The following is a 27,123-nucleotide window of genomic DNA, read 5'->3' as shown; positions in this document are numbered from 1 at the left end:
GAAAGTGTTACACAAATGTTTGTGAATTTATTTTATTTCTGAAAGTTTTGTTTATGAGCCAATCAGAGTAGAGGTCAAGGAACCAGGAAGTAGAGACGCACGCGAGTTGTGAGCAAGCGAGTGAGATCGACGGGGATTGAAAATGTAATGTATGCATGTGTTTGGTGAAAGTGTTCAACAAGGACTCTTGTACTGAACATAAAGTGTGGTAGTTTTGTCTGTGTGAGTGGTAAACTCATCACACAAAGACAGAAATAAGTAAAAGTTAGCCCCTGATTAAGTGGTTAGTGTTTTTGCATGGACTTTTCTGATAAGTTAGCGGCCAGCGATCTCATTCAGTTAAGCCTGTGTGTAACTGGAATCGACGATGATGAAAGACACTGACGAAGCCGGATAGTGTTATCGAGTTGTGGACTTTTCTGAGATCGTCAAAATATCTTAAATCTTCTCTTCAATCGTCTTCTCTCCATCGTGAATCCTCTCGTCCTGTTCTCTGCTGCTGATGCCTTTGATCCTGTGCGTGTGAGGCGTTGAGTAAAGGTACCATATTTTTTGTTTGGCCTGTGTGGTGAAGCAGCCATTTGGTTTGAGGCTACAACGTACCCAGGCTACATTCAGGCCTGCATCGTTTTGAACATTTTAAAGGGTATTTTCACTTTAAACTAGGGTGTTGCCGGCTAGTTTATTGTTTGGGCCCTTATGTGTTAAATGTGAATTTGAATGCCTTTGTGATTTGAACAGTGATTTGATTATTTACATTTAATTTCTAATCTACATTTTACTAAGTAAATCTGTTATTTTTTTATAAACGGTTGTGATTACTGACTCTATTGATAATATTTTAAGTTAATTAAGAAAGAGTTTAAGGTTTATTTAAAGGTGAAAGTGTTTATTTAAAGGTGAAAGTGTTTATAGGTTAAAAGTAAGTCAAAGACATTTCAGTTTCTGTTAAAAGTGTATTTTCTGTTAAAGGGTACCTATTACTGCTTAAGTAGTATTTAAAGGTTCAGAGGGGAAAAGTATTTCATATTTTTACAAGTAGTAAATACACACACAAGTAAAACACTGATACATTTATTAGTGAAACCTCACTTATTTAATTGAAAAGGTATTTAAAGAACTCAGGGTAGCCACCTCTCATTATAGTCAAGCACGCTAGAGAGGCGCTACATGCCTATCACGTAGACCATACGTCAACAAGGTCATGTCCATGACCTCCGGAAGCAGAATGACCCGCGTTTTTAAATAACAGAGAATGCTCCCGGTTCAGTCTCCCACCTTGAGCGCCTCAGAATGGTCAGAGCGACAAGGATAGTGACGGTCATCTCTTGGTCTCACAGATCCAGTTACATGCGTAACTTGCAATCTGTTTCGACCTCACTTTTACCATCACTACGGTCTAAAATGGATGACACATACCAACAGATTCACGAGGATCCCAGGATCCATTAATACCTTGCTCGGTCACGGACATGAAGGCAGCGTTGCCGACCGGAGCTGGGCAAGTTGCGTCCACCCTGTACAATTTAGTAAAAGTGCATGGCATAGACCTTGAAGCTGCTGCACAGATATCGGCTGCTGTAACACCCTTGAGGGCAGCCCAAGACGTAGCCACACTTCTGGTAGAGGTGGCCCTTGTACCTGGAGGGACTGGTATCACCTGAGCCCTAAAAGCGTGGGAAATAACCTCCACCAGCCAATGAGACAGCCTCTGTTTGGAAAGCGGCAGTCCCTGCCTTGCCGCCCCATAACGGACAAACAGTTGTGAGTGCATTCTTCTCAAAGACTGTGTATGGGTCAGATAGGCCTTCAAGGCACTGACTGGGCACAACGTGAGCAACTTGTCTTGCTCTGCCTGTGAGGCCATAGCTGAGGCAGGGCGCTTAACAGATCTGGGAGCCTCATCCTGCGCAAGCCCGTGGGGGGAATCCCGCTGCTGGTCACGTGATCGCTTGTGCTTACGTGCATGCCGACTTGAGACGGACAGCTGGTCAGGGGAGCACCGTCTCCCGCAACCATCCTCACACACATGGCCACGCACAGAGCCGCGCATCATCTTGGTACACTCTTTACGAGGGCACCTTGGATCAGAGGATACACAGGAAAAGCCCTGGGAAGTCAAAGCAGCCATAGATGACTCAACTGGTGGCATGTTCCCCAGTCCAGTCTTAACCAGGGTAACTGGCTGTTGAGGTAGGTGTAGGTGCCTAAAGGCCCAAAACTATGGCAGCGTTCAGCACTCGTGACATCAGGGAGCTGACAGGGGTCTCTTCTGTTCCCGTGGAGCCGTCAGCTGGACCTGCAGAACTAGAATGCAGATCCCCCTGAGGCCGTCCTTACCTATGGTGTCATCCACCACTGTGTGGAATGCGCATAGGGATAATACATCCACATTGTCTTGCTGTTCCTTCTCACCAGAGCTCTCAGGCCTGGATGAGAGGGGATCCCCCAGTGATAAGTCTTGGTGACCTTCCAGCCTGTCCAACCTTCATGACGGAGCGTGGACAGCTGAGAGGAGCTTAAGCGACTCCATGCTACCACTTTCCCCCACCATAGCTGAGGCAGGGTGCTTAACAGATCTGGGTGCCTGATCCTGGGCAAGCCTGTGGGAGGAATCCCGCTGCTGGTCATGCGAAAGCTTGTGCTTATGCGCATGCTGACTTGAGAGGGACGACGGGTCAGGGGAGCGCCGCCTCCCACTCCCATCCTCACACACATGGCCGCACACATGGCTGGCCCTGCATCGTCGCTCATCCCTGGAGAAGTTGCAGGCCGCACTGCAGGGATTGTCCACATCCTCCAGCATGTGGGCAGCTCCAAGGCACATGGGACACTCCCTGTGCCCCTCCCTGGAACTCATGGAGGCGCTTCAGATCCTGCAGTAGTGGGAACCCATTGCAGCAACACAGAAGCTTAAGTTTAATGTCTGGGGCCCTCCCTGAGCAATCTGAAAGGTGTTACGGTGGCCCGCACCAGCGCATAAATGCACTAAGCAGTCACACACTAGCCCCACCAGCTGCAAACAGGGGAATAGGGCATGGCAGAGGGGAGTATCGCAGAAGAGTATGGCTGTAGCCGCCACCAAGACGGAAAAGCACCTAAAGAGCAGAAAAGCACAGCACACAGTATTGTGATGGCCCACACCAGCGCACAAATGCACTTAGCAAGCACACACTAGCCCCACCAGCTGCAAACAGAGGTATAGGGCGTGGCACGGGAACAATGCCACAGCCTGCACCAGCGCGTAAACGCACCTAGCAGGCTGATATAGTGAACAGGAAAAAACACAATAAACAACAAGGCTGCTACAATGTAATGTGGGACAAAACAGTACCACAAATTAAATAATTTGAAAAAAGATTATGAACGATAAATGAAACCTGAAACAAACCAATCAAACCAACGATAGGACAGGGCAGGATAGGACGTGCCTTCACCAAGCGTGCCGCACAAGCCCTGAAAAGTGAAGCCAAAACTTCTCGATCGCCCCCCAGTGACTGGTCCCAGTAAAGATTATAAACCCAGTCTCCCCCATGTTATTCAATGGGACTTGAGATCAACTAAAAATTTACACTTCAATTATCTTTTTTCTGGAGCTGGTTTCTGTCATTTACTGTAGTTTTTATCACGCTAATGTAAATTCAAGTGTTTGTTTTTAAAATAAGTTTGTTTTTAGGTAGTTATTTAATGCTATAAAAATGGTGGTGTGACGTCATGATTGACAGCTGTGTTTGACAGCTATCTGAGCCAAGCAAAGTAGTCACTGAAGCACCAACAGACTTTTTCCTCGGGAACGGAGCAAACAGAGTTCATATAGAGCAGGACTCCACTTAAAACCATAGAAACAGTGCAGCTTGTGCTTGTGATTGATTATGCGCATTCTGCAAGAGCGAGGGCAGGGCCTTGATTTCCCTGCTTTACTTCCTGCTCACTACTGCTCAGGACTGGTCCCGAAATCGCTACTGCGCAGACTCAAGACCCAAGATGTCAGCGCCGTATCAAGATACTGGCAGCTTCATTTTTCACCAATGGAAGAGGTGAATGGCGTCGTCAATCTTTTTTTTTTCACACAATGCGGGTGGGGTGATTTGCATGGGATGCTGAATAATGTTGACCTATGTACAATACGGGACAAATCGCGTCTCCTATCAAATCAATAGACATTTTGCCTGTAAATTCGAGACAATTCCGTATTTTGGAGAGTGGCAACCCTCCAGCAGCACGCAATTTATTTATTTTTTTATTACACGATAATGGCTTTTCCTCAATTATTTTGGTTTTGTGATCGTTTAAATTGAAAATTGAAAATCAAAAATAATTAATTTATACAGCCCTACTTACCAGATGACTTGAGTCTGTTTGAGAGCAGCAGATTTTAATTCTCTCTATTTCTCTTCTTCTGTCTTCTTCATACTCCTCTGATTTTACTCTCATGAGTTTATCTTTACACTGTTGTTCAATCAGATAAATTTTATCTTCATGAATCTTTCTTTCTTCTTCTCTCAGATGTTTCTCATTCTGGATTTTTTCTTCAAGCATCTTCTGTTTTTCACTCCAGTTTTGTTTTTCTTCCTCTCTCCTCCTTTCATCATCTTGCATCTGTTTCTGTGTTTTTTTCTCTATTTCTTTCATCTTTTCTCTGTATATTTCTTCTCTGTTTTTCTTCTTAACTTCATGTTTCTGTCTTTCTTCCTCCACCATCTTCTTCATCCTCTCTATCTCTGTGCTATATTTACTAACAATTAATTGCTGTTCTTCTCTTTCTCTTTCGGTCCTTTCTTTTTCTCTTTTTTCATACTGGTCCAACAACATTTCTTCTTTATCTTTTCTTTTCTGATCTTCTTCTTCTTTTTTCAGTTTTTCATCTTGTTTTTCTCTCTCATATCTTTCCCGGTCTCTTCTCATCTCATCTTCCATTTGTGTTTTTTGCTTCTTTATTTCACTTTTATATCTTTCTTCTGTCTCCCTAAACTCATCTTCTCTTCTCTTTCTCTCTCTCTCATGATTCTGTCGTTCATTCTCTCGTGTATTCATGAGTTGTTTGTCATATGTTATCTGGAGATCTTTCTTTTCTTTTTTTATTTCCTCAATTTCGATTTTTAATGTCTCTCTTTCTCTTCTCATCTCATCTTCAATCTGTCTCTTTTGCTCCATCATTTCTGTTTTATATCTTTCTTCTGTCTCTCTAAACTCATCTTCTTTTCTCTTTCTCTCTATTTCATGATTCTGTCGTTCAGTCTCTATTGTATTCATCAGTTTGTCTATTTGTGTTGTATATTTGATCTGGAGATCTTTGTTTTCTTTCTTTATTTCTTTAATTTCATTGTTTAATGTCTCTCGTTCTCTTCTCATCTCGTCTCGCAGCTGTTTTTCTTGCTCCTTCATTTCTTTTTTATATCTTTCTTCTCTCTCTCTAAATTCCTCTTCTCTTTTCTGTCTCTCTTGTTCATGATTGTGTCTTTCTTCCTCCATCATCTTCTTCATTCTCTCTCTCTCCTCTTCTTTCTCTCTGCTCAGTTGTTCAATTGTGTCCTCCAGTCTCTTTATTTGTTGTTCTTGTTTTTCTCGCTCCATCTCTCTGAATATTTTAGATGAGTAATAACTCCCTCCATTTGCTTTCACCATGTCATCTATTTTCTCCAGTAAAGCAGAAACTTGTGTGTGATCTTTATTTTTATTATTAAACACATGATATCTGTTTCCACACTGTTCAATGACATTCATTAAGGCAGATTTTGAGTTTCCCAAGTACTCTTCAATGGTTTTATCTTCAAGATAATCTCCTCTGGTGAAGAGCACCACAGTGTACATTAAAGAGTTTTCACCAAAAGTCTTTTGAATAATCTTCACTGAGTCTGCTTCTTCTTTTGTGAAGCGTCCTAAACTCAGTACAATAATAAACACATGAGGTCCTGGCAGTATCATTGAGATACAGTTGGTCATTTCTCTCTGAACTTCTTCATGACTCAGTTCAGTATCAAACAGTCCTGGAGTATCAATCACAGTGATGTATCTGCTGTTAACTTCAGCTGTTTCTCTCTGACACTCTTTAGTAATGGACCCTTGTGATATGTTTGATTTAAATGCTTTTCTCCCTAAGATTGTGTTTCCTGTCGCACTCTTCCCAGCTCCAGTTTTTCCCAGCAGGACAATCCTCACTTCATCTGAACTATCTCTAACATCTGCAAAATAAAAACAAAACTGCATTATATATAAAATATCCTAATAAGACAACAAACTGCATCAGTTATAATGCAAATTGAATCCAACTTAAATGTTTAATTGTATAGCACAATATTATATTATAGAACATTTCTCCAAAAATTAAAAATTATTTGTAACCTAGGCCTGATTTTAAATGTGCTAGGTGACATTGACATCGTGTAAAAGCATCAATATTGACTAAACTATCAAGTGGTGCTCGCTCATACCAAGGGTTTCCCCATGCTGCCTTGCGCGCACATTTATTCACGCTGCAAGTCTAGCATGGAAACTATGGCCGTTTTTTGCCCCTGAAATAGGGAACCAATCACAGAATGGGGAGGGGGCAGCAAGACGATGAAGACATCTATGCGACACACCGAAGCTGTTTTGTTGTTTGCAGCCTTAGACAGTATTCAAGTAGTTTTGAATGCAAGTTTATTTAAAAAAAGAGCAACTTTTGGCATTAAACAATTTCATATTCAAGAAGGATGTTTGGAAATGGCAAGACATGATAACCAGTGCCGGATTAACGCAAAGGCAAACTAGGCACGTGCCTAGGGCCCGATTGGCGGGATGGGGCCCAGACAGAGGGGGAAAAATTTTTACAAATGTCCCATCTACAACTCGATGCTATTGGTCAGTCCCCACGTGGGTCTGTTACTTTTACAATTTATTAACAAATCTAAAGTCCTGAAAAAGCTTGAGCGCAAACCTCTTAGCTCCATTGGACATTTCAACTGTCTGAGAAACCTCATAACTCCACCTCTTCTTAACTCCGCGGGAGAGCTTCGCTGCATATTTCTCTTCAAGATGGAGAATCGCAACGAAATCCTCGTCGAGCAACACGTCCAGGGGCGCTGCTAAGGATTTTGGGCCCCATGAAAAAAATCTTGACAGGGGCCCCCAACACAGCTGAGACTTTTTTCATATTAATTTATATAAAATAATGCGCTTTTATGGTATTTTGACTACCAATGGGGTGAGAAAATTTTACTTGAATGAAGTGTTTAAGAAAAAAGAAATCTTATTTCACTATTTTTTTTCACCCCATTTGCAGATCATTTTGCTTGTTTTGAGGCAGGCCCGGGGTGGGTAATCGGGAGAACCGGGAGAATTCCCGGTGGGCCGCTTCACTTTTGGGCCGGTCGAGTTTTTTTTTTTTACATTTGTCACGTTAGTGAGTCTATCTTCTCTTAAATGACACTTCACACGTTTCGCATTAACACTGCAGCGCGCAGCCTCTGCATGGGTTGTACCATGTGAGGGAGTTTTCCCCTCCCCTCCCATAGAGTTGGTTCGGTCCATAGCACGTCCAAGAAAACTTTTCTCCGGTAGGCTGGGCCGGCCCTACCGTAACAATACGCGTCTGAGAGGAGGAGGGCGTAAAAAACAGGTTGAAGAAAAAATACATTGGAGGAGGATGCTGCCAAATGTGCCAAACCTACAGATTTATTTTCAAGAGGACAAACAAATGTGACAACAGGTAACTTAAAGAGAAATAAGCCTAGTAATGATTAGCATTAGCAACGTAATTATTCAACTAATACCGTTGTCAAACTATTTACAAGCCAAACATTTTTTTTTGTTAAAATATTACCCTTTTGTGTATACATGGCGATTCATAGACTTTGCAAATATTATGCAAGCAGCTTCTGAGCAGTCCCCCGCTGAAAATGAGGAGGCCATGAATAAACAATATGAATTAAAGTTATTTAACCCTCAGGTTATGTTCAGAACCCTTGTTTTCCCAGTCAAAAATGACCAGCCTAAAAAAGCTTATAAATCACTTGTTATGCCATTTACCCAATATTGTATTCAATATTTTTGTCAAATTGTTTTCTTTTTTAATTAGGACTTTTATATTTCTGGGTTGTTTTAACCCAACTGTTGGGTTATTATAATCCATGGTTGCATAACAACAACCCAACATTGGGTTATTTTTAACTCAGCATGGGGTAATTTTTAACCCAGCATGTGTTCTGTCCAATATTTACCCATTATGGGTAAAAAGTAACCAAGCCTTTTTTAGAGTGTAGTGGAATATTTTTGTTAACTTCTTATCTTAAGTGAAATATTATTTAACTTTTACCTTATTTATTGAACCATGATATTAATAAAAACTATAGTAAGAGCTGAACTGTTGCTTTATTTATCCAATTTGAAAAAAGTGCTAATTTGGAATAACACTATGGAAAAAGTGGGCCGGTCTTGGGCCTGAAACTCCCGGGCTGAAAAGTGGCCCCACTCCGGCCCTGGTTTGAGGACAATTTCACTTAAATTGTATATTAATTTGTCTTAAAACTAGACTCATTTACTTAGGTAATTTTGCTCATCCAGAAAAAGCATCTTAATTTAAGAATTTTTAGATATTTCTACTGAAAACAAGACAAAAATACTAAGTAAGAAAGTCAATTTTTGCAGTGTTGAACGTTTAACTAAAACTGTGTATTGTTATTTTTTTCCAGCGTTTTCTTGACCTATGGGGAGAAAATTTAGTTCCCTTATCATGCACTTTTAACACTAGAATGGCCACCAGCAGTCATTTTAACCGCAACATTTAAACTTATGCATTGCAAAAAATTATTTCCAAGAAAATAAATTCTTAGTATTTTTTTCTTGTTTTCAGTAAAATATCTAAAAATTCTTAAATTAAGATGGTTTTTCTTGATGAGCAAAATGACCCAAGAAAATAAGTCTAGTTTTTAGACCAAAAATATTAAATTTAAGGGATTTTGTGCATAAAACAAGCACAAAAAAATCTGCTAATGGGGTAAGCAAATTTTTCTTGAATTTTTCTTGAATTTAGTGTTTAAGAAAAATGTTCAAGATTTTTTTCCTTACCCCATTGGCAGATTTATTTGCTTGTTTTATGCACAAAATAACTTAAATTAAAATTTTTGGTCTAAAAACAAGATTAATTTTCTTGGGTCTTTTTGCTCATCATGAAAAAACATCTTTATTTAAGAAATGTTAGATATTTTTACTGAAAACAAGACAAAACTACTAAGAATTTTCTTGAAAATCATTTTTTGCAGTGTGGTAATTATCTTTAACACTAGAACAAACAGGGCATCATTTTGACCGTTTTGAAATTTGCATAGTCAATAACTTTGTCTAAATAAATCATAAAGCCTTGCTGCTCCCTGACTTTTCCTAAAACTACATGCATTTTCATTAAAACTAGTTAAAATATTTATTGTGTGAATAAAAACAGAAATATACTAATTTCTATCTATAACGTCCACAGGCAGTCATTTTGCGCTGTTTAAATTGAGTTTTGCCAAGTTCTGCCGGCGCTATAAATGAAGTCAAACTGTGTTGCCTGGATTATACAATTTGGGCGGACTGAACCATTTTATGTTAATTGAGAGGGGGGAAAGGGGCCCACGGACGTTTGTGTTTCCTAAACAAATAAAAAAAATTGATACCAGGAAAAAGCAAATAGAATAAATTAAAGTTAATAATTTTTACTATTAAATATTTTTTTAGCACCACAATTTTGGGGGCTTCTCTGGGCCCCCTCTTACTCGTGGGCCCCGAGAATCGTCATTGTTTACCCCCTCTTTACAGCGCCCCTGAACACGTCCACTGAGGTAAATGTCCTCAAAACACTGGTTATTTATGATTAAGTTAAATGAATTATATAATAACAGTTTTTATATTATGTATAACAGTTTTATCTCGAATGGTAGTGCTAAAGTCTAATGTATCGTTTTCGTTTCTGAGGCTGCTAGATTTTTCTTTACGCTATTCACGTTTGTGAGGTGATTTAAAAGCACAGATTGCTTGCAGTTGACTTAGTTAGCCACTATGCATTGGTTTTGTAATCATGTTTGGTGAGATATCTAACGTGATTTTCGTGGGGCTTAAAGAAAAAAAATCTTGACCCCGCTAGTTCTGCCGTTGCAGTCATGAATTATTATGTTTTTTTTGCCTCATTATTATACGTAAACATGCCTTATATAACGTAGGGAAATGATCGTTTGTCCTTTTTTTTTGCAGCAACCATGTCTGTGTCCTTAAAGGAACTCTGTCAGGTACAAAGTGGAACGATGAACTTGAAAATCAACCATTCTGATGACTGGCGTCCCCATCCGAGTCACCACCTCAGACAACAACAGTCATAAACTCACAAACACAAATACACTCAGTAACAGGCCCGGTACTAGGCTTGCTGGACTGGGGGGGCAGGTAGGATTTTTGGGTGGGCAGCCATTTCTCGACTAAAATGATTCATACGCTAAAATTATGGATGTTTCAATCCAGTATTATTTTGCATATGTCTTATAATAAAAGGCAATTTATATGTCATTTTGCACATTCACATTTTAAAAGTAGATGCAATTAGATTAATGATTTATAATGTTATAGTTTGACACATTTAGTCACAGTTAATGAAATCAGTCAAGCAGGTGATATGAATACAAAGTTGTAGATATAGCTATATTTTATTAATGTTTACACTGCATTTAATCTATTATTTCACTTATAGATAAATTAAAGCCATTCTTATACCTACCCTACCCAACATGCCTTTATTCTAAATAAACACTTGTTAGGAACTTTATTTCCACTTCTCAAACATTTTCTTCATTTAAAATAATGTATTTTCAATGTGATATATGTGATAAGCTGTATTGTCATTAATTCCTGACCCTATCATACATGCTGCTGCAGCAACCTCAAATATCACAACAAAGCACAACGCTTTAAATAATCTATTTTGAAACATCATGCAATTTGACATGCATGACAAATTCGTCAAAGGTTATCCTGTTTGCCTATAACAGCACCAGACAAAAGCACAAGCCCTAAAATACTGTGAGTGTGATTTGCGACGAGACCAAAGATAAATCACACTGCTTTGTTCATAACACAGCAAATTAGATATTATAATACAACGCAACATTATAAAATACAACGTTTTACCTTACGATGACCTTGCGGAATGAAAGCTGCTCCTGAACTTAAAAGTCTGTAGATTTTTGCGTGTGAAGTTTTCCTCAAGCGCGAGCTGAATGAGATGATGAATGACGATGACAAAACCGCTAAAATTTGAATTTAAAACTGCACGCGATGCTCAGCTGTTACAATACTGTATATTTACTGTATAACCATCTTATATCATTTATATCTACTATATAGTATGCCAAAACCAAACTGCATATTCTAATTTTAATAAACAGAACTACGTCTAAAACAAACACACTAAATGCTGCTGGAGACTTGCCATTGGCTGTTGTATTTGAATGAATAAATAATGAGGTGAGTCCAAGAAAGAATAAGGGGATATTTTGGGAATGTTTTACTGTTTTAAGTTTTACATTAATATGTGTTGGGTTATTACGTTTATGTAATACTAAATTGCATTGTTTCTGATATATATTTTATAGATGTGTGTTTTTTTTTTAGTTACCGTCATAGAGAACAATAGTGCTTTTCCTATGACTTAAATACTGCTGAAAAGACTGCTGAGGTTTGAATAACCTAATCAGATGAGGGTGGGCGGGAGCTGTAGACGCTAGCGCTTGGCTAAAGAAGACACTTTTGTTTGAAAACACTCTGTTATTTTAAGGTTGGCTGGACATTTTTGGGGGGGCAGAAGGAAAATCTGGGGGGGCAATGCCCCCCAGCCCCCCCGTAGACCCGGCCCTGCTCAGTAATGGGCTTAATAAAGTCTGTGTTAACCTATGATATCAGTTATTGATGTATTTTAAATATTTACGTTTTACTAGGCTTATCATACATGCAATGAAGTTTTAAAATGTATCTTATATAATACTTGAATTAAATTGAATGTTTTGGATACCACCATTAAATTATTTTGTGCATGTTAAACACAAGTAAAGGTTTTGTTTATTGGAGATAAAAGGGCTGTTTAATTAATATAATAATTCCGCTTGTAAGGCACTAACAAGTGAAAATAGTTAGGTTTGAGTACATTTATTAAAACTCGATAGCTGTAATGCTTCTGTGCAGATAGCCCGTGAGCCACGAAGGTAAGTTTGCGAGCAGATTAATTTAGACAGCATAGTCCGCTCATCGTGTTTTGTATTGCATCACTTATAGATAGTAAACCTTTAAAATAGAGCTCTTCCAGTTCAAAGCAATGCCTCTTCGTAACAGTCCAATAATTTGTTTTTGCGCCTTTAAACATGCTTCAGTTCATTCAAATTCCTCTATTTCTTCTTGAATGTCTTTCCTCCATGCGTTTAATTTGTCTACAGCAGACTATTTAAATTATAATATTCTGACAAATTCACCTCTTTTTCCAATTATTTCCTCAATTAATGACAGTTTGGGAATGTACATAATATCTGTAGACCTGGAAGACATAAAACTTTTAAGCTGTGAATTTACAACATTTATAAATGTTGTAAGCTATTGCATTTTGCAGAAAATCTTAATTAAATGTGTTGATTAAAAAGATAAACTTATTTGCTCTGTTTACATAGTTTACTGCCACCTATTGGTTATTTACTGGTACTACTGCCTTAACAATGACACTCCCAATGGATAAGATGAGGATAATTGAATAGCATTTAATAGAGCCGTGTAATGACGTATAAATAATACATTTAGCAAAAAATAGTCTGATAGACTGCTTAATATACAACACATGACTTAATTTGGCATACAAACAACCAATTTGTAACCAAAGACTAGGCTATGTAAAATGTGAATTAACTTTTATTAGTAACTTTGGTAAATTTCAGATTTCAATTCATAAATAACCTTGATGGGGGGGCCCAAAAAATGCAGCCTGCCTAGTGTAGTCCATTTATTTAAAACCGGCTCTGATGATAACCACAGAGTGTTATACAGTAGGACAGCATTGTCGTCGACAAAGTAAAATTAACTTATAAATGGTAAGTGGTATTTATTAAAACCATATTTGTCATTATGCCTGTACTGTGGTTGTCACAGTGCTACTAAAATGTGTTGCTTTTCAATACATATACAGCTACCGGTTTAGTTGCATAGCTTTCAGATGTGTGCACACGAACCGATAAAAGTCGTTTACGTTTGAACTGATGCCGCTCGTCCCTTGACCGGGGAAGTTATCCGTGGTGCTGAGCTGAATGTACATAGTGAGGCTAAGGGGTGGAGGTGCGTTTGCGATAATTCCGGAGAATGAGGGTAAGGAGTCTTAATTATTTATAGAGCTGGTACTAATTTGTTGTGTTGATTAGTGATTGATAACCAGCCGTGTTCATTGATTAATGATAGAGAGCCAGCCGTGTTCATTGATTAGGGATCAAGAACCAGCCGTGTTCATTGATTAGTGCTCGAGAGCCAGCCGTGTTCATTGACTGATCGGCTCTTCCCAAACCTTGTTTATAAAACATAATTTAATGAGTTCGCCTCACTGACAATAAAGTGGGCCTGCTGATATGCGTGTGTGGCATGCTGTCCCGGGGCGAGGGTTCCAAGCTCTGAAAAAACCCTTGAGTTTGGAACGTTCGTCCCTTGACCTGGGAAGGAGCCCTGGACCTGGGGCGTGCCCTGACCCGGGATATCCCCAAAAAGAGCAGGTGGTGCAGGACAACTGCCTGATCAACCATTACCCAAAGAAGGCTGGCTTGAGAAGCGAGGTGCTGGCCCTGTCCGGGGAAAATGCTGAAGCAAGTGGGTAGACATTTGAAAAGGCAGCTCTGGAGAGCGGGCATTGGTACAAAGTGATGTGAAGAGACAGGTTGGAAAGGACAGGTTGAGGTGGGCAGAGGTTTGGACCCAAAGGCTGTAGTTTTAAAGAATCTGGGGGGCTCTGAGGGAGCAAGTGCTGCTGCTTGCCAATATGTATAGTAATCGGAGAAAAATTGAGCTCTGAAGGAGAGCGGGGAATCTCTAAGGTAGTAGGTGAGGTAGTGCTGTAAGGAGCAAGGTAGGACTCCAGGGGAGCAAAGGAAGCAGTTTGTGTCCTGTGACGGGGCTATGCTCTAGAGGAGCCAAATAAGGCAAAAAAAAAAAACTCCAGCTGAGGCAGCGATAGATGCATGAATTCTGTGCAGAAAAATGAGAGTGAAGCACTGGCCCCAGCGGGGGTGGTTGCTGCTGCGATACGGGCTTCGAGGTTGGAAAAAGTCTGCTGCTGCAGATCGAGAGGAAATGGCACGGGCCCCAGGGGGCGGTCGCTGCTGCGATACTGGCCTCAGTTGGAAAGGGGAGGTTTTATTGGCAAAGCATGTGAAAGAAGCACAGGACCCTGCGGGGGCGGTCGCTGCTTTGATACTGGCTTCGGAAAATCGACTGCTGCAGCAGAGCAAGAAAGAAGCATGGGCCCCTGCGGTGGCGGTCGCTGCTGCGATAATGGCTTTGATTAGTGATTGTGAAGGAGTCTGTTACGGTAGGGCTTGATGAGATTTGGGGGGTGTCAGCTTTGAAAAGTTGCTGGTGCTGGCTTCTGTGGAAGTGGATCGAGGGTGATGCTGGGTTTATGTGGTGCTGTATAATCTTGTATCTGATGGCTGGGCTGTGAGTGTTTGGTGGGCTTCTTTGATGAAAGCAAGGTCCGCCCTGATGCAATTTTTGAAAGCTTCCAAAGACCAGCGGCCTAGGGTTTGAATCTGGGAATCTGGGAGTCCATTTTGGGTGGCTGTTGTGGCTGCTCCAATTCGGAAGGAATGACTTGAAAATTATGGGAGGGGAAGCCCGATATTAGCAAAACTTGTTTTAGGTGCTTCTGAAATCAAAAACGGGTTACTGGACGGTTGAATTCATCTCCAGAAAGTGGGTCGGAAGAGGATTTAATCTGGGGGCAAAGGTAGAAGATGTAGGCTTTGAGAACTTGGCAAGATTGGATGGAAGTTTGAATGTTGAAAATATATATATGGTGTCCTGGTAAATAATCAACTTTAAGTTTATTGATGAAGAGACACTATAAAACAATTAAACCTCAGGTGGTGTTGCTAACCCAAATTTGACTCTTAGGTGAAACTGTTTACAGACATGCAACTCTCTGTTCTCCTAATCTCTTCATCACAAAGGCTTTGGCACTGTTAGCCTTAAGGCTCACATCACTGAGTATCTGCTGAAATATATGATGTAATGTATACATATTATGTGGTTCTAAGTTGGTATTTAATATTAATGTTTAGTATTATCTTAAAGGTCATGGTGCAATGAGTAAAAAGGTCTCATTTCTATAAATCTAAGATATGATGGATTAAGGTTTAAGAACTTTGGATAGAAGATGCATTTCTTGTAGAGGTGGGGTTTTTGCCTTGATATTTCTGGCTAGTTTGACCAGTTGCCTGGATATTCCTGGCTAGTTTGACCAGGTGCTCTTTAGTATCACTTGGCACAGGTCAAACTGGATTTTGACCAGGTGTTCTTTAGTATCACTTGGTACAGGTCAAACCAGATTTTGGTAGTTTTCTCAAGCTGTGTATAAAAGGTGGCCTGGCAAAACATTCTGGGAAGCATCCTGTAACCAGGAGCTCCCACACTTTGTGTGTAGCCTATTCAAACCTTATGGAGTCATCCTGTAACCAGGAACTCCCACACTTTGTGTGTGTACTAAAACATAATGGAAGAAATCTTTAACAAGAATCTTTCTACACCATTTTAGGTGTATTATATCCACGATGGAAGTACTCTGTAGCCAGAGTGTCTATTGCCAGGCATGACTTTGTAACTTTTGAAACTGTTGATAATTTTAATTAATTGGAATTGAATCATATTCTGTATGATATTCTTTAATTGATGTTTGAAGCTAGAACCTGCCTGGTATAATAAATTGTTACATTTGATTCATCTAAATTCTTCAGAAATTGTATTGATTTATTTTAATTCTTTCAGAAATTATTATGACTAGTAGATTAGAAGGAGTCTGGTATTACCGCAAGATTATTCTGTCAGGATATGATCACACTGGTGTTTTGATGGTTGAATGGAGCATGGGGCACATTCATTAAAACTCTCAGATTTATGTCTATCACCTGCCTTAGCAAGTTGCATGAGCGCTAAACTAAAGTAACTATTTTTATGATCGGAGCAAGCATGGAGCGGCCAGACATAAAAGTATTAGTTTTCCCGGCAACCTCTGACTAAGATCAGACTGACAATTTTGTGTCCGTGAGATATACGCAACGGCCGGCGTATACTCTGTGCGATACCGGGTCCCTAATGAACGAATAACTAAGACTATGGGAATTTATAAATAATCAAACATCTAAATTATGATCAACAGATAATTGGAATAATGCACTAAATTCTTAGTATATAAATTGGAGTCAGATTATAATTTAACCACAGAGGTCAAAGAAACAAATTAAATAAATGGAATTATTCTTCTAGAAGCGCTATGGACGGAAAGAACACGTGATGCCTTCACCACGCATTGGATACCTTCGTTGGGCCAATTGGGTGGCGTCTTACACTTTCCTCATTTGCTACGTCTTGCTGTGTTTCATAAAAAAATGTGGTTTCGTTGTCTATTATAGCTAGATCGGAGACTGTTGGGTGTAGGTTTGGGTCGAAGGTGGCTGAAGCGGTGAATTCTGAACAAGGGAGGAAACCAAAAAAGGCTAACACGAACATGGCGTCTAGGGTTCGGGCAGTATGTACTGAGTAGCCTTTAGCTAGAAATTTTGACCAAATTTCTAGGGTTATGGGTAGCCTAGGATCCGAGCTCTTGGGTTGTTTTTTTTCAATGCCTTTTAAAAGCATGGTGGTCTGGGTATTTGTGATCGAAGTTGAGGGTGAACCTAGCATTTGTTTGTGAAAAAATTGGATTCCGCTAATGTACCCTTTAATTGTGCTGATTCGAAGGTGTTTGACTGTATGCAGGTATGATATGAATGAGGTTATAGTGAGTAGAGAGAAGTTGGCTAAAGGGATATTGTGTAAATGATGGAAAACTCTGAAGCTTCTCCAAGCTGTCAAATAGGTTTGAAGAGTTCCCAAGGAGACAGCTTGAAGTATAGTATCTAGAGAGGCAGTCACAAGGTCTTTGAGTGAATGATTTATGGGAATATTAATCTTGAATAGGGAGGCACGGGTGATGGGTGAAGATCCGCTTCTGGTGCCAGCTGCCTGAATAATTTCTTCTGCCTGCACTTCAAGTACTGAATTACCACAAGCCAATAAATGTTGCTCCTTTAACGTAGACATTTTCATAAAAGTTCGTAACATTTACATATATTTATTCTACTTAAATTCCCTGAGTGATCAGATATTAAACAATTCCGAAAAATCTACAATCTACCCTTATTAAATTTAGAAATCATTTGAAAAGTGACTGGTGTGTCTTAGATGTGCTTGTGTGTAACTGTACCAAGTTATATATTAGTTTCTATAGACCCTTTTACTGTTTGTTCACAATAATGACGTGGCAGCATATGCGCGCACATTTAGGCAACAGAAGTATGGCAAGAATCAGCAATGAAGCAACACAGAAAGAAAAAGTTATTTTAAAAAGTTGACTTTATCAACTTTTTCAACACAGCTACCATGGGCTCTATCTTACACCCGGCGCAATGCGGCGCAATGCAGCGCAATGCGCGACGCAAGTGTCTTTCGCTAGTTTACACCCTAATTTTCATGTTTAGCGCCGCGTTGTTTAAATAGCACATGCATTTGCGCCCCCCTTTGTGCCCATGGGCGTTCCGGTCTGAAAACGAGGTGTGTTCAGGCAACTATTTTGAGGCAACTAAAATAGACTGTGCCATTGACCAACAAAAACCTGGGGCCCTATTTTAACGATCTGAAACGCAAGTGCGAAGCGCAACGCGCAAGTGAGTTTGTGGGCGGATCTTGGGCGCTGTTGCTATTTTCCCGGCGTGAGAAATAACTCTTGCGCCGGGCGCAAATCAATAAGGGGTTGGTCTGAAGTAGGTTCATTATTCACAGGTGTGGTTTGGGCGTAACGTCAAATAAACCAATCAGAACGCTAGCCAACATTCCCTTTAAACGCAAGGGCGCAAGTTCCATGGCGGGTTGCTATTATTATGACGGATTTACCAGGCACACGCCAGGAGCGGTTCACAGCCGAGGAGACCGACGTCCTTCTACGGGGGAATCCCACGCTTGCCAGCATAAATCGGGCACGCCGTGTAACGGGAGGTGGATCTGCCTCAGGACTTGACGCCAGCAGAGGACATCGCTGCGTCCACCCTCACCGCTGAAAGGGTTTGGGGGCTTTGAAATCGGACCCAAGAAACGCAAGCAAGGTCCAACCCCAAAGTACTCTTACAAATCAAGTTCATATACATTAAGGTTTCTTATGAAAACATTTTAATTATTATTTACATAAAATAAACGTAATACAGCCACACAACAAAGTTATAAAAATATTTTAATCGTTATTTGCATGAGAATAAATAAAAACTATCACCCCAATGCTCACCACTATGATTCCCCTTATCTCGTGTATTAATATTTTTAAGTGTAACAATTTATGATTTGCAAAAATAACTGTTGCATCTGTGTAGATTAGATAAGCAAAGTGTATGCGCATTGTGCACCCTATACATTATGGTCAAGCATGTGCCCTTAAAATAGCATAATGAACAACGCGCAACGCGCCACTGACTTTAAACTTTTTTTTCTGGTCAGTGGCGCAATTGTTTTTTGAAACTGCAAAATAGCATCAGGGATGGTTTGCGCCGGAACACGCCTCTTTTTTTGCGCTGAACCACCCAGGGAGCGCAAGTTCATTCCCTAGTTTGCCGACGTGCTTCTGTGACGGGAAAAACCCGCTGTGCGCCGGGGCACAAAAACACGAATGATACATGCGTCACGGACAAAGTCAATTGCGCTGGGTGCAAGATAGAGCCCCTGGTCTAAAGTCAATGGCGCAATAGGTTTTATGTTATTTAAAGAGTGCATTAGTAATATGCACCTATAAACGCGAGGACAACGCGGGTTTGCTTATCACAAAGTACATGAATGCGCAGCAGCCCAAAAATGCTTTTAAATATGAAAGATTAAAGGATTGAATGTAAAAGATTATTATTGAGTCTCTTGGACATAAATGAGGACTAATTATGAGACGTTAGAAGGCACAAAGAGCTGCTTCACCTGTAGCCTGGTAAGAAAATACATGCTTTGCTTTAAACAAATGCATCTGTTTTTAAATGTTTTAAAATGCTACCTCACGGATTTATTGTATATGATCACTCTGTACCTGTGGATATGGTGAGATGAGAAACATTTTTAAGTAATGCTAAAAAAAACTCTTTGCTAAAAAAAACGCTTTCCAAAGTGCTGAAACGTGAGGAGAGCCGTTTGTAAATTCTTTATCTCCTGTTTGTTACAAATAAAGTATTTTTAGAGTACAAACCTTATCTTACATACTTGTAAATAATGTTTTGATGATATTGGATAGCCATGCATTTAAAGCAATTAAAAGCCTGCTTTTTTACTTCCATGACTAAAAGAAAACGGGTTTTAAAGGTTTTAATTAAAAATTAACAATTTCAATACAAGTGAAAAACAACAAAACATTTTTTAACATTAATCTTAAACTGGGGATCTTCTTCCTCCGCTTAGTTTTTCAGTTTACAAAGTCCATCATCTAAATAGGGATTAAACATAGCGCCAGCGCAACAGGCTTTTAAAGGGGATGAGAGCTGTGACTCTCATTGGTTTACTGCACGTTACGCCCAAAATACTCCCATTACAATAGGACCAACCCTTTTCGACCATGCGCTCCACGCACAAACCATTTTTCACGTCGTGGATTCGGACACGCCCATTTAGACGTTGCGCTGTGCGCTTTAGACAATGCGCTTAGATCGTTAAAATAGGGCCCCATATCTGTGTACTATTGTGGAGTGGATAGAAGACGTTAGCAGATGGCCAAAAATAATGTTGCCAGAAACATATATACGTATATATTATATTAGTGCAACCAAATGCAACAACCAGCCATTTTGATGCTAGGAAACCATTTTAATAAACTTGAGGAATGGGGAATAACACCACTTCTGTTGCCTAAATGCGAGCGCAGGTTATTTGATCACGTGAGCTGTAAAAGGGTCTATTGCCAATTTATTAAACAGTTTGTGGTTACAACTATGCCATATTTAACAGCTAGGGTGATGACCAGATAGACTTAATAATTCCTTACATTTATATAGCGCTTTTCTCAGTACTCAAAGCGCTTTACATATGAACGGGGGAATCTCCTCAACCACCACCAATGTGCAGCATCCACCTGGATGATGCGACGGCAGCCATATTGCGCCAGAACGCCCACCACACTCCAGCTTATTAGTGGAGAGGAGACCGAGTGATATAGCCAATTAGTATGAGGGATGATTAGTAGGCCAATGGGCAAGTTTGGCCAGGATGCCGGGGCACACCCCTACTCTTTTTCGAAGGACATCCTGGGATTTTTAATGACCACAGAGAGTCAGGACCTCGGTTTAACGTCTCATCCGAAGGACGGTGCTTTTTGACAGTATAGTGTCCCCATCACTATACTGGGGTGTTAGGACCCACACAGACCACAGGGTGAGCACCCCCTGCTGGTCTCACTAACACCACTACCAGCAGCAACCTGGTTTTTCCCAAGTGGTCTCCCATCCAAGTACTGACCAGGCTCAGCCCTGCTTAGCTTCAGTGGGCAAGCTGTCTTGGGCTACAGGGTGATATGGCTGCTGGAAGACTTCATTTTACTGCGTGCTTTTGTTAAAAACATGTGCACATACTATTTTTAGAGTTTTTGCATGTTAACAACAAACACGAAACATTTACTTTTAGTAAAAGGGGTCATATGATGTTGATAAAAAGAACATTATTTTTTGTATTTGATGTAATGTAATGTGCTCCTCTATGCCCCGCCTTTCTAAAACGTGTCGATTTAAATGAAGCTGAATATTCTGAAAGGCGTGGTGTGCTCTGATTTACCAGCTATCCAGTGCGTTGTGATTGGACGAATACCACGAAGTGTGTGATGAATATTTTAACACTCCTTACTATGTTTGGAAGAATAGCTCCCAAAGCAACACAGTTAATAATATCGTTGTTTGTACACTGAAACAAATAATCCAACTCGCTGGATTTACTAAAAAATAAAATATAGTGCATAATTTTTGCATCCACTTTTTAAAGTAAGTTTTACATGGAATTTTAAGCAATTTAAGCAATTGCAATTTTAATTAAGTTTTACATGGAGTTTTAAGCAATTTAAAGCGTAACTAAACCCCTGTTCACAGCCTGACTCCACCCACTGGCAATATTTGAAAAATGCAAGAAAAGTGGGCAGACCCCAACGTAGATAGAGGGGACGAACTGAGCTCGTACCAAGGGTGTGGGGAGATCGTAACAAGGGCATGGTGAGCTTCAAATTGCTTACGTAGGGTCGTACCACTTACGCCACGCGGTACCGCAAAATTCAATAGGAAAATTCAACTGCAGTAGCCATCGTTCAACCTGAAGAGGGCGGCACTTAGACGTTTTTACACCATATATTGTAGCATTGAAACACTTTATACCCAAATGTCCAAAAAGTTACTCAAATCAATGAACAGCACCAATAAAGCCATATTCTTAGAGATCATTAACTATAAAAAGTTGGTTTAGGGTTTAGTTACTCTTTAAGCATTTTTTAAAGCAATTGGTTAAACTTCCATGTAAAACTTACTTAAAAAAGTGGATGTAACAATGATACACTATATTTTTAAGTAAATCCAGCGTATTATTTTTACCGGAATACAAGTCCACTGCCTAATTATTAAGTTAACGACAAACAACAAGCGTTGCTCTACACTGCTCAAAACTTGCATTCTGAATACTTGGTAGCAAATTCTTTAAAGGCTCAACATCCGTTTGCAAACACACTTGAGAAAATTTGTTACTGTATGACTCAAGCCAACCTCAGCCAGCCACTTTCATTCCCTTCAGACCCCAGGGCATTTTTGAGAGTGAAGTAAAGAACAGAGCGAGCTGAATTATGAAAATGTGCATCAAGTCCACGTCGACTCCTTATGGAAGAAAACTGTTGTATACAATCCTTACATTTATTGTAGTCCAAGAAAAGAGATTTCAGTTGGGAGGCGATAACTCGCTTCATCGTAGACTTTGGGATTTGTAACTACAGATCATTGACATGTTCTAACACACACATCAAAAGAAATGTAAAATTAAGAAAAGTAAAATGTGCAACAGGGACTTGTATTGACAAAACACGTGATGCACATAGTTTTCATGATAAAACAAACACATATTTTGAAAACACAAGCAACACACATGACATTCTGAACACTTATTTTGAATTTGCACCCCTTGGAAAAGCAGTCACGAGCCGCCACTGCAATTACCATAAAAGGACATTGTATAAAGGTATTTTTTAATAATGATTTTTTTTTTGTTATTTTATATTAAAAATAAATAAATATTTAATACATATTCAACAGCTTTTCAACATGAAGTGCCCCATTTTAATGATCTAAGCACATTGTTTAAAGCGCACAGTGCACCGTTAAAACGGGCGTGTCCAAATACACTTTTGCTAATTTAACGACAGGAAAAATGGTTTGTGCACCAGGCGCACAGTCTAATAGGGTTGTTCCGATTCTCGTAATGAGTAATGGGTCTGTTTTGGGCGTAACGTGCAATAAACCAATGATAGTCTCAGCTCTCATCCCCTTTAACTCTTTCCCCGCCATTGACGAGATTTCTCGTCAATTAAGAGAAAACGCTTCCCCGCCAATGACGAGATATTCCGTCTTTCCGCAATACCGCTATTATCCACCAGGTGGCGCCCTTCCGCAACTTTTTAAAACCGGAAGTATTTCCCTATGCCAAGCTGCTGCATGTCCGTGTCTGTTTTAAAGATCGCTCTGGATGGGATCTCTATGAAAAGTCCGTCATAAAAATGGAATTATTTCTGCTTTTTGCTCAAAATATGGTGTTTTTGCAAAAACCTACCCATATTCAAAAGCTGATTGCAAAAGAACCACTAAAGGTAGGATGAAACGGTTTTTTTTGTTTGAAAGCAGAGGGTCTGTTCTTTCATTTGGTATATTGTATGTTTATATATTTAAAGAAGAACATTTTCTGGAAGGCATTAAACTTTGGTGAAAATCATGAAAAACGCTGGCGCTGGCTGGCAACTTTTTTTAAAAACGCTGGCGGTGAAAGAGTTAAAAGCCAGTTGTGCTGGCGCCGTGCCAATTTCCTATTTAGATAGTGAAACTTGTAAACTGAAAAACTAAGCGGAGACAGAAGACCGCCAGTTTAAGATTGATGTTGAAAATTTTATTGCTAACATTTGTATTGAAATTGTTATTCTTTTGTATTAAAACCTTTAAAAGTAATTTCCTTTCAGTGATGGAAGTAAACATTGCAGGCTTTTAATTGCTGTAAATGGAAGGACAGCCTACATGATCAATGTAATCTCTCAAATATGCAAAAAAAAAAAACGGTTTGTACTCTAAAAACTCTTTATTTGTTAAACACAGGAGATAAAGAATTTACAAATGTGTGCAGATCCAAAACATTTCAGGACTCGGACAGCGCCGTGAGTGTTTAGAAAAGCATTTGAAAAGCATCTTATCTCACTATATCCAAAGTCATACACAAAGTCATCATATACAATAAATCCATGGGGTTGCTTTAAAAAAAAATCCATGTGTGTGATAAGCAAACGCACGTTGTCGTCTCGTTTTTAGGCGCATATTACCAGTGTTGGCAACGTTACTTTAAAAAAGTAATTAGTTATAGTTACTAGTTACTTCTCAAAAATAGTAACTGAGTTAGTAACTGCGTTACATCATTATAAAAGTAACTAATTACCAGGCAAAGTAACTATTGCGTTACTTAAAAAAAGTTCAAATATTTCACATAACTTGGATGCCCCAATATAACATTTGTTGAATGAATTAGACACTAAAGAGAAACCACTAATTTTGTCCCTTACGAAAATTAACCATGGTTTTGCTACAGTTAAAACCAAAAAACATGGTTACTGCAGTAAAACCATGGTTACAACAAAATAACCATGGTTTTGACCATAGATATGTATAAAGGCTAGATGTCTCGTCCGCGCTGCTGGCCAATTGAGTGGAACGTCCGCATTTTGGCGGCCATCTTACCACAGGGCGCTCGCTCACTCGTAGAATTGAGTTTTAATGATGCAAGTACTTTTAAATGACCATAACTTGCTTAATTTTTCACCGATTTTCAAACGGTTTGGTTTGTTATCAACGTCAAAGATGTACCTATGACACTGCATACATATACTAAAAATAAATAAAAAATTCATGAAACATGTTAAAGCATCCAGAATTATAGCCACGTTAATAACGTTTGTAAAAAACAAACTGTTTGAAAATCGGTAGAAAATTGAGTAAGTTAAGGTCATTTAAAGGTACCTGCACCCTTAAACTCAATGCTACGAGTGAGCGAGCGCCCTGTGGTAAGATGGCCACCAGGTGATGCCGTTAGGGACTCGGCCGTAAGACATCTAGCCTTTATACATATCTATGGTTTTGACAACAAACCATAATTCACTATGGTTACTGTAGTAAAACCATGGTTTTACTGATAGCAATACGCCAAAAACCATGGTTACTGCACTTTTACCACAAAAACCCCTGGTTAATTTTCGCAAGGGGTGGCAGCATGTGACGATGTGGGGTGCTTTATTATATCAGAATTACAGACGTAAAGAGGCTCTTTCTTACTCTGCATAAGTTGCATAAACATTCTTGCGTTTCACCTCAACGATGGAAAAGTAGTGCTTATTATACTTTGTCAGGCCCGGCGCCACGAGGGGGCAAAAGGGGGCATTGCCCCCTCAGATCTGATTTGTGCCCCCTCTGTTTTATTTTTGTATTCATGGTTACAAATAAAATTTTCATAATTTTGAGTTAAATAATAATTTAACCTTATGCCCATACGGGATTTAGAATGTTCAGGAACGTGACATTACTGCCAGATTCAAACGTCTTTCGCGTTGGTTGACCCTGAGGCAGACGGACGAGCTCAGCGCTGTCATATATCAACACTATGCAGTGTTTTCAAACTCATAATGTTTATTTTAGATTTCAGACATTTAAATACACATAAGCACTGGTAAAACAATAGCCTATAGTTTGTAAAATACACCCTGATGTCTGTGGAAGCAGCAATAAAAATCTATTCAAATAAGATGATAATTTGCAAATAATAAATAAAAATTATTTTCAGATAATAATCATTTGCCGACGTGTGTTATTCATATCAGACAAACACAGTGGAAGCAACTATAAAGTTTACTCTATTGTTATAAAGGTTATAATGATACCTGTTTGAAAGACGGAGATGCACACCTGTCAAGCAGCTATTACATAACAGAGCGAGCGAGGCCAGAGACGAACGTGCTGGAAATAATATATGGAATAAGTTGTGCATCTTTGAATAACTGTAAGAATACATTTCCTTTAAATATCATTTTTGTCATATAAAGTTTTAAGAGATAATAATGTTTTATCCACTTTAATTGCTTATCTAGACTTGTGGTTAACAGCGTGTTTGGCGCATTTAGCCTACCTCAGAGTTTATTTCAGTAATTTGCTGTTTTTCCGGTAATAATAATACAATTTACATGTCAATCATGCTTCCTTGTCTATTTATTAATTTCATTATGCTGTTATGTTAAGTTATAGTATGGATATTAATTGCCATACGAGACGTCCATTGCCGTTATACAAATTCTCTCGTCCAATATTCAAATCATATGCGGAATAATGTGTGCATCTTTGAATAACTGTACGAAAGTTCCTTTGAAAATATATATTTTTTTCAAAGTTTTTTCAAAGTTTTGAGAAATAATGTAGTTAGGATATTTATTGCAGCCGTTAAATGCTCTCGTCCATAATATGGAAATCACATAGGACATAGGCTATATAATGTGGTGTACTGCACAGTTACCCTGCTAATTTTAATTTATATGTGGAGATGAATAAACCTTTGCAAATTTGCTGATTTAATCCATTCATGTCCTGACCACAGGCTAGAGATTTTAAACATCTTTTGGGGCTAATCACACCAAACGCGCTTTAAACGCTTGGAAAAGCAAGGCGCACTGTCTTTATTAAAAAAAGAGCAGTGTGACGCTCTTCACTCACCACAACGTAAGGCCCGCATCTTCCCGCATTCAATTGGACAATGGAAAGTCGTGAATGACGTCGGGCGCTTCTCCGCTCTCACCGCTTCTTCCAAAGCGCGTGCTGCGGCTGGCAGCAAAAACCGCAAGGCACTCGGCACGCATATACAGCACGCAAACGCTCCCTGCCCAAAGAATATCATTCAAAAAAGGCGTCTGCAACTGCTATAAACGCTTTTGGTGTGATTAGCCCCTAAATCCACACTTATAGTCTATCAAATAATATCTCATGATCTATCATCATTAGTGAATTTCTGGTTACCTGGGCTGTGCAGTTGCATATGGAGTGTTTTATGGACCGCTGCATTTAAAGATATGTCTTTTCAAAGCGAGATCTCAGTGTATCATTGATGGTATAAAGTTAAGCCCCCTCAACAATTTCACATGCCCCCTCAGTCATTTCATTCTGCAGCTGGGCCTGTACTTTGTGTTTGCAACTGCTACCTTTGAGTTTGTCATCGCTCTGTCATTGCGGGTGTGGGACTCACGGACTGCAGCGCGAGGACCGGGCTGCCTGTGAGTGGCTAGCAGCATCAACCGCTGCTCGTTGAGAAGAGAGAGCGATACATGCTCTCGCGTCAGTCTCCAACCATGCCAGAAAAGATTGCTTGATTTGTCCTAGTCACTTGTAGTAAATAAGGTCGCTAAAGGGGTTTAGAAAGTTGCTAAACCTAGTAACAAAGTTACCAAGTTGGCAACACTGCACTGACTGAACTTCTCGGACTGTGCATGTGTTTGCGTATGATCTCTGCCTGCCTCTGGTTGGCTAGCGATGGAAATTAAGCCAATCATCACCGCTTATGTGGTTGTCCCACCCCCTC

At 39.6% G+C, this 27,123-nt stretch overlaps 1 protein-coding gene across 1 annotated transcript in view; it reads right to left on the bottom strand.

The window, feature by feature from the left end:
• The window catches only part of LOC135750304 (interferon-induced very large GTPase 1-like), a 36,522-nt gene that overhangs the window by 7,532 nt on the left and 1,867 nt on the right, over nucleotides 1-27,123 (bottom strand). Inside the window, exons 2-5 of the mRNA XM_065269094.2 lie at nucleotides 4,342-6,182; nucleotides 3,005-3,098; nucleotides 2,416-2,756; nucleotides 1,424-2,185 (exon numbers count right to left, since the gene is read on the bottom strand). Coding sequence (XP_065125166.2) covers nucleotides 1,424-2,185; nucleotides 2,416-2,756; nucleotides 3,005-3,098; nucleotides 4,342-6,182 — 3,038 coding nt within the window. The remainder of the gene's footprint in view (nucleotides 1-1,423; nucleotides 2,186-2,415; nucleotides 2,757-3,004; nucleotides 3,099-4,341; nucleotides 6,183-27,123) is intronic.

Source organism: Paramisgurnus dabryanus, chromosome 21 (genome assembly GCF_030506205.2).
Source record: "Paramisgurnus dabryanus chromosome 21, PD_genome_1.1, whole genome shotgun sequence".
Classification (NCBI taxonomy): Eukaryota; Metazoa; Chordata; class Actinopteri; order Cypriniformes; family Cobitidae; genus Paramisgurnus; species Paramisgurnus dabryanus.
This window is presented reverse-complemented; position numbering and strand designations above follow the sequence as displayed.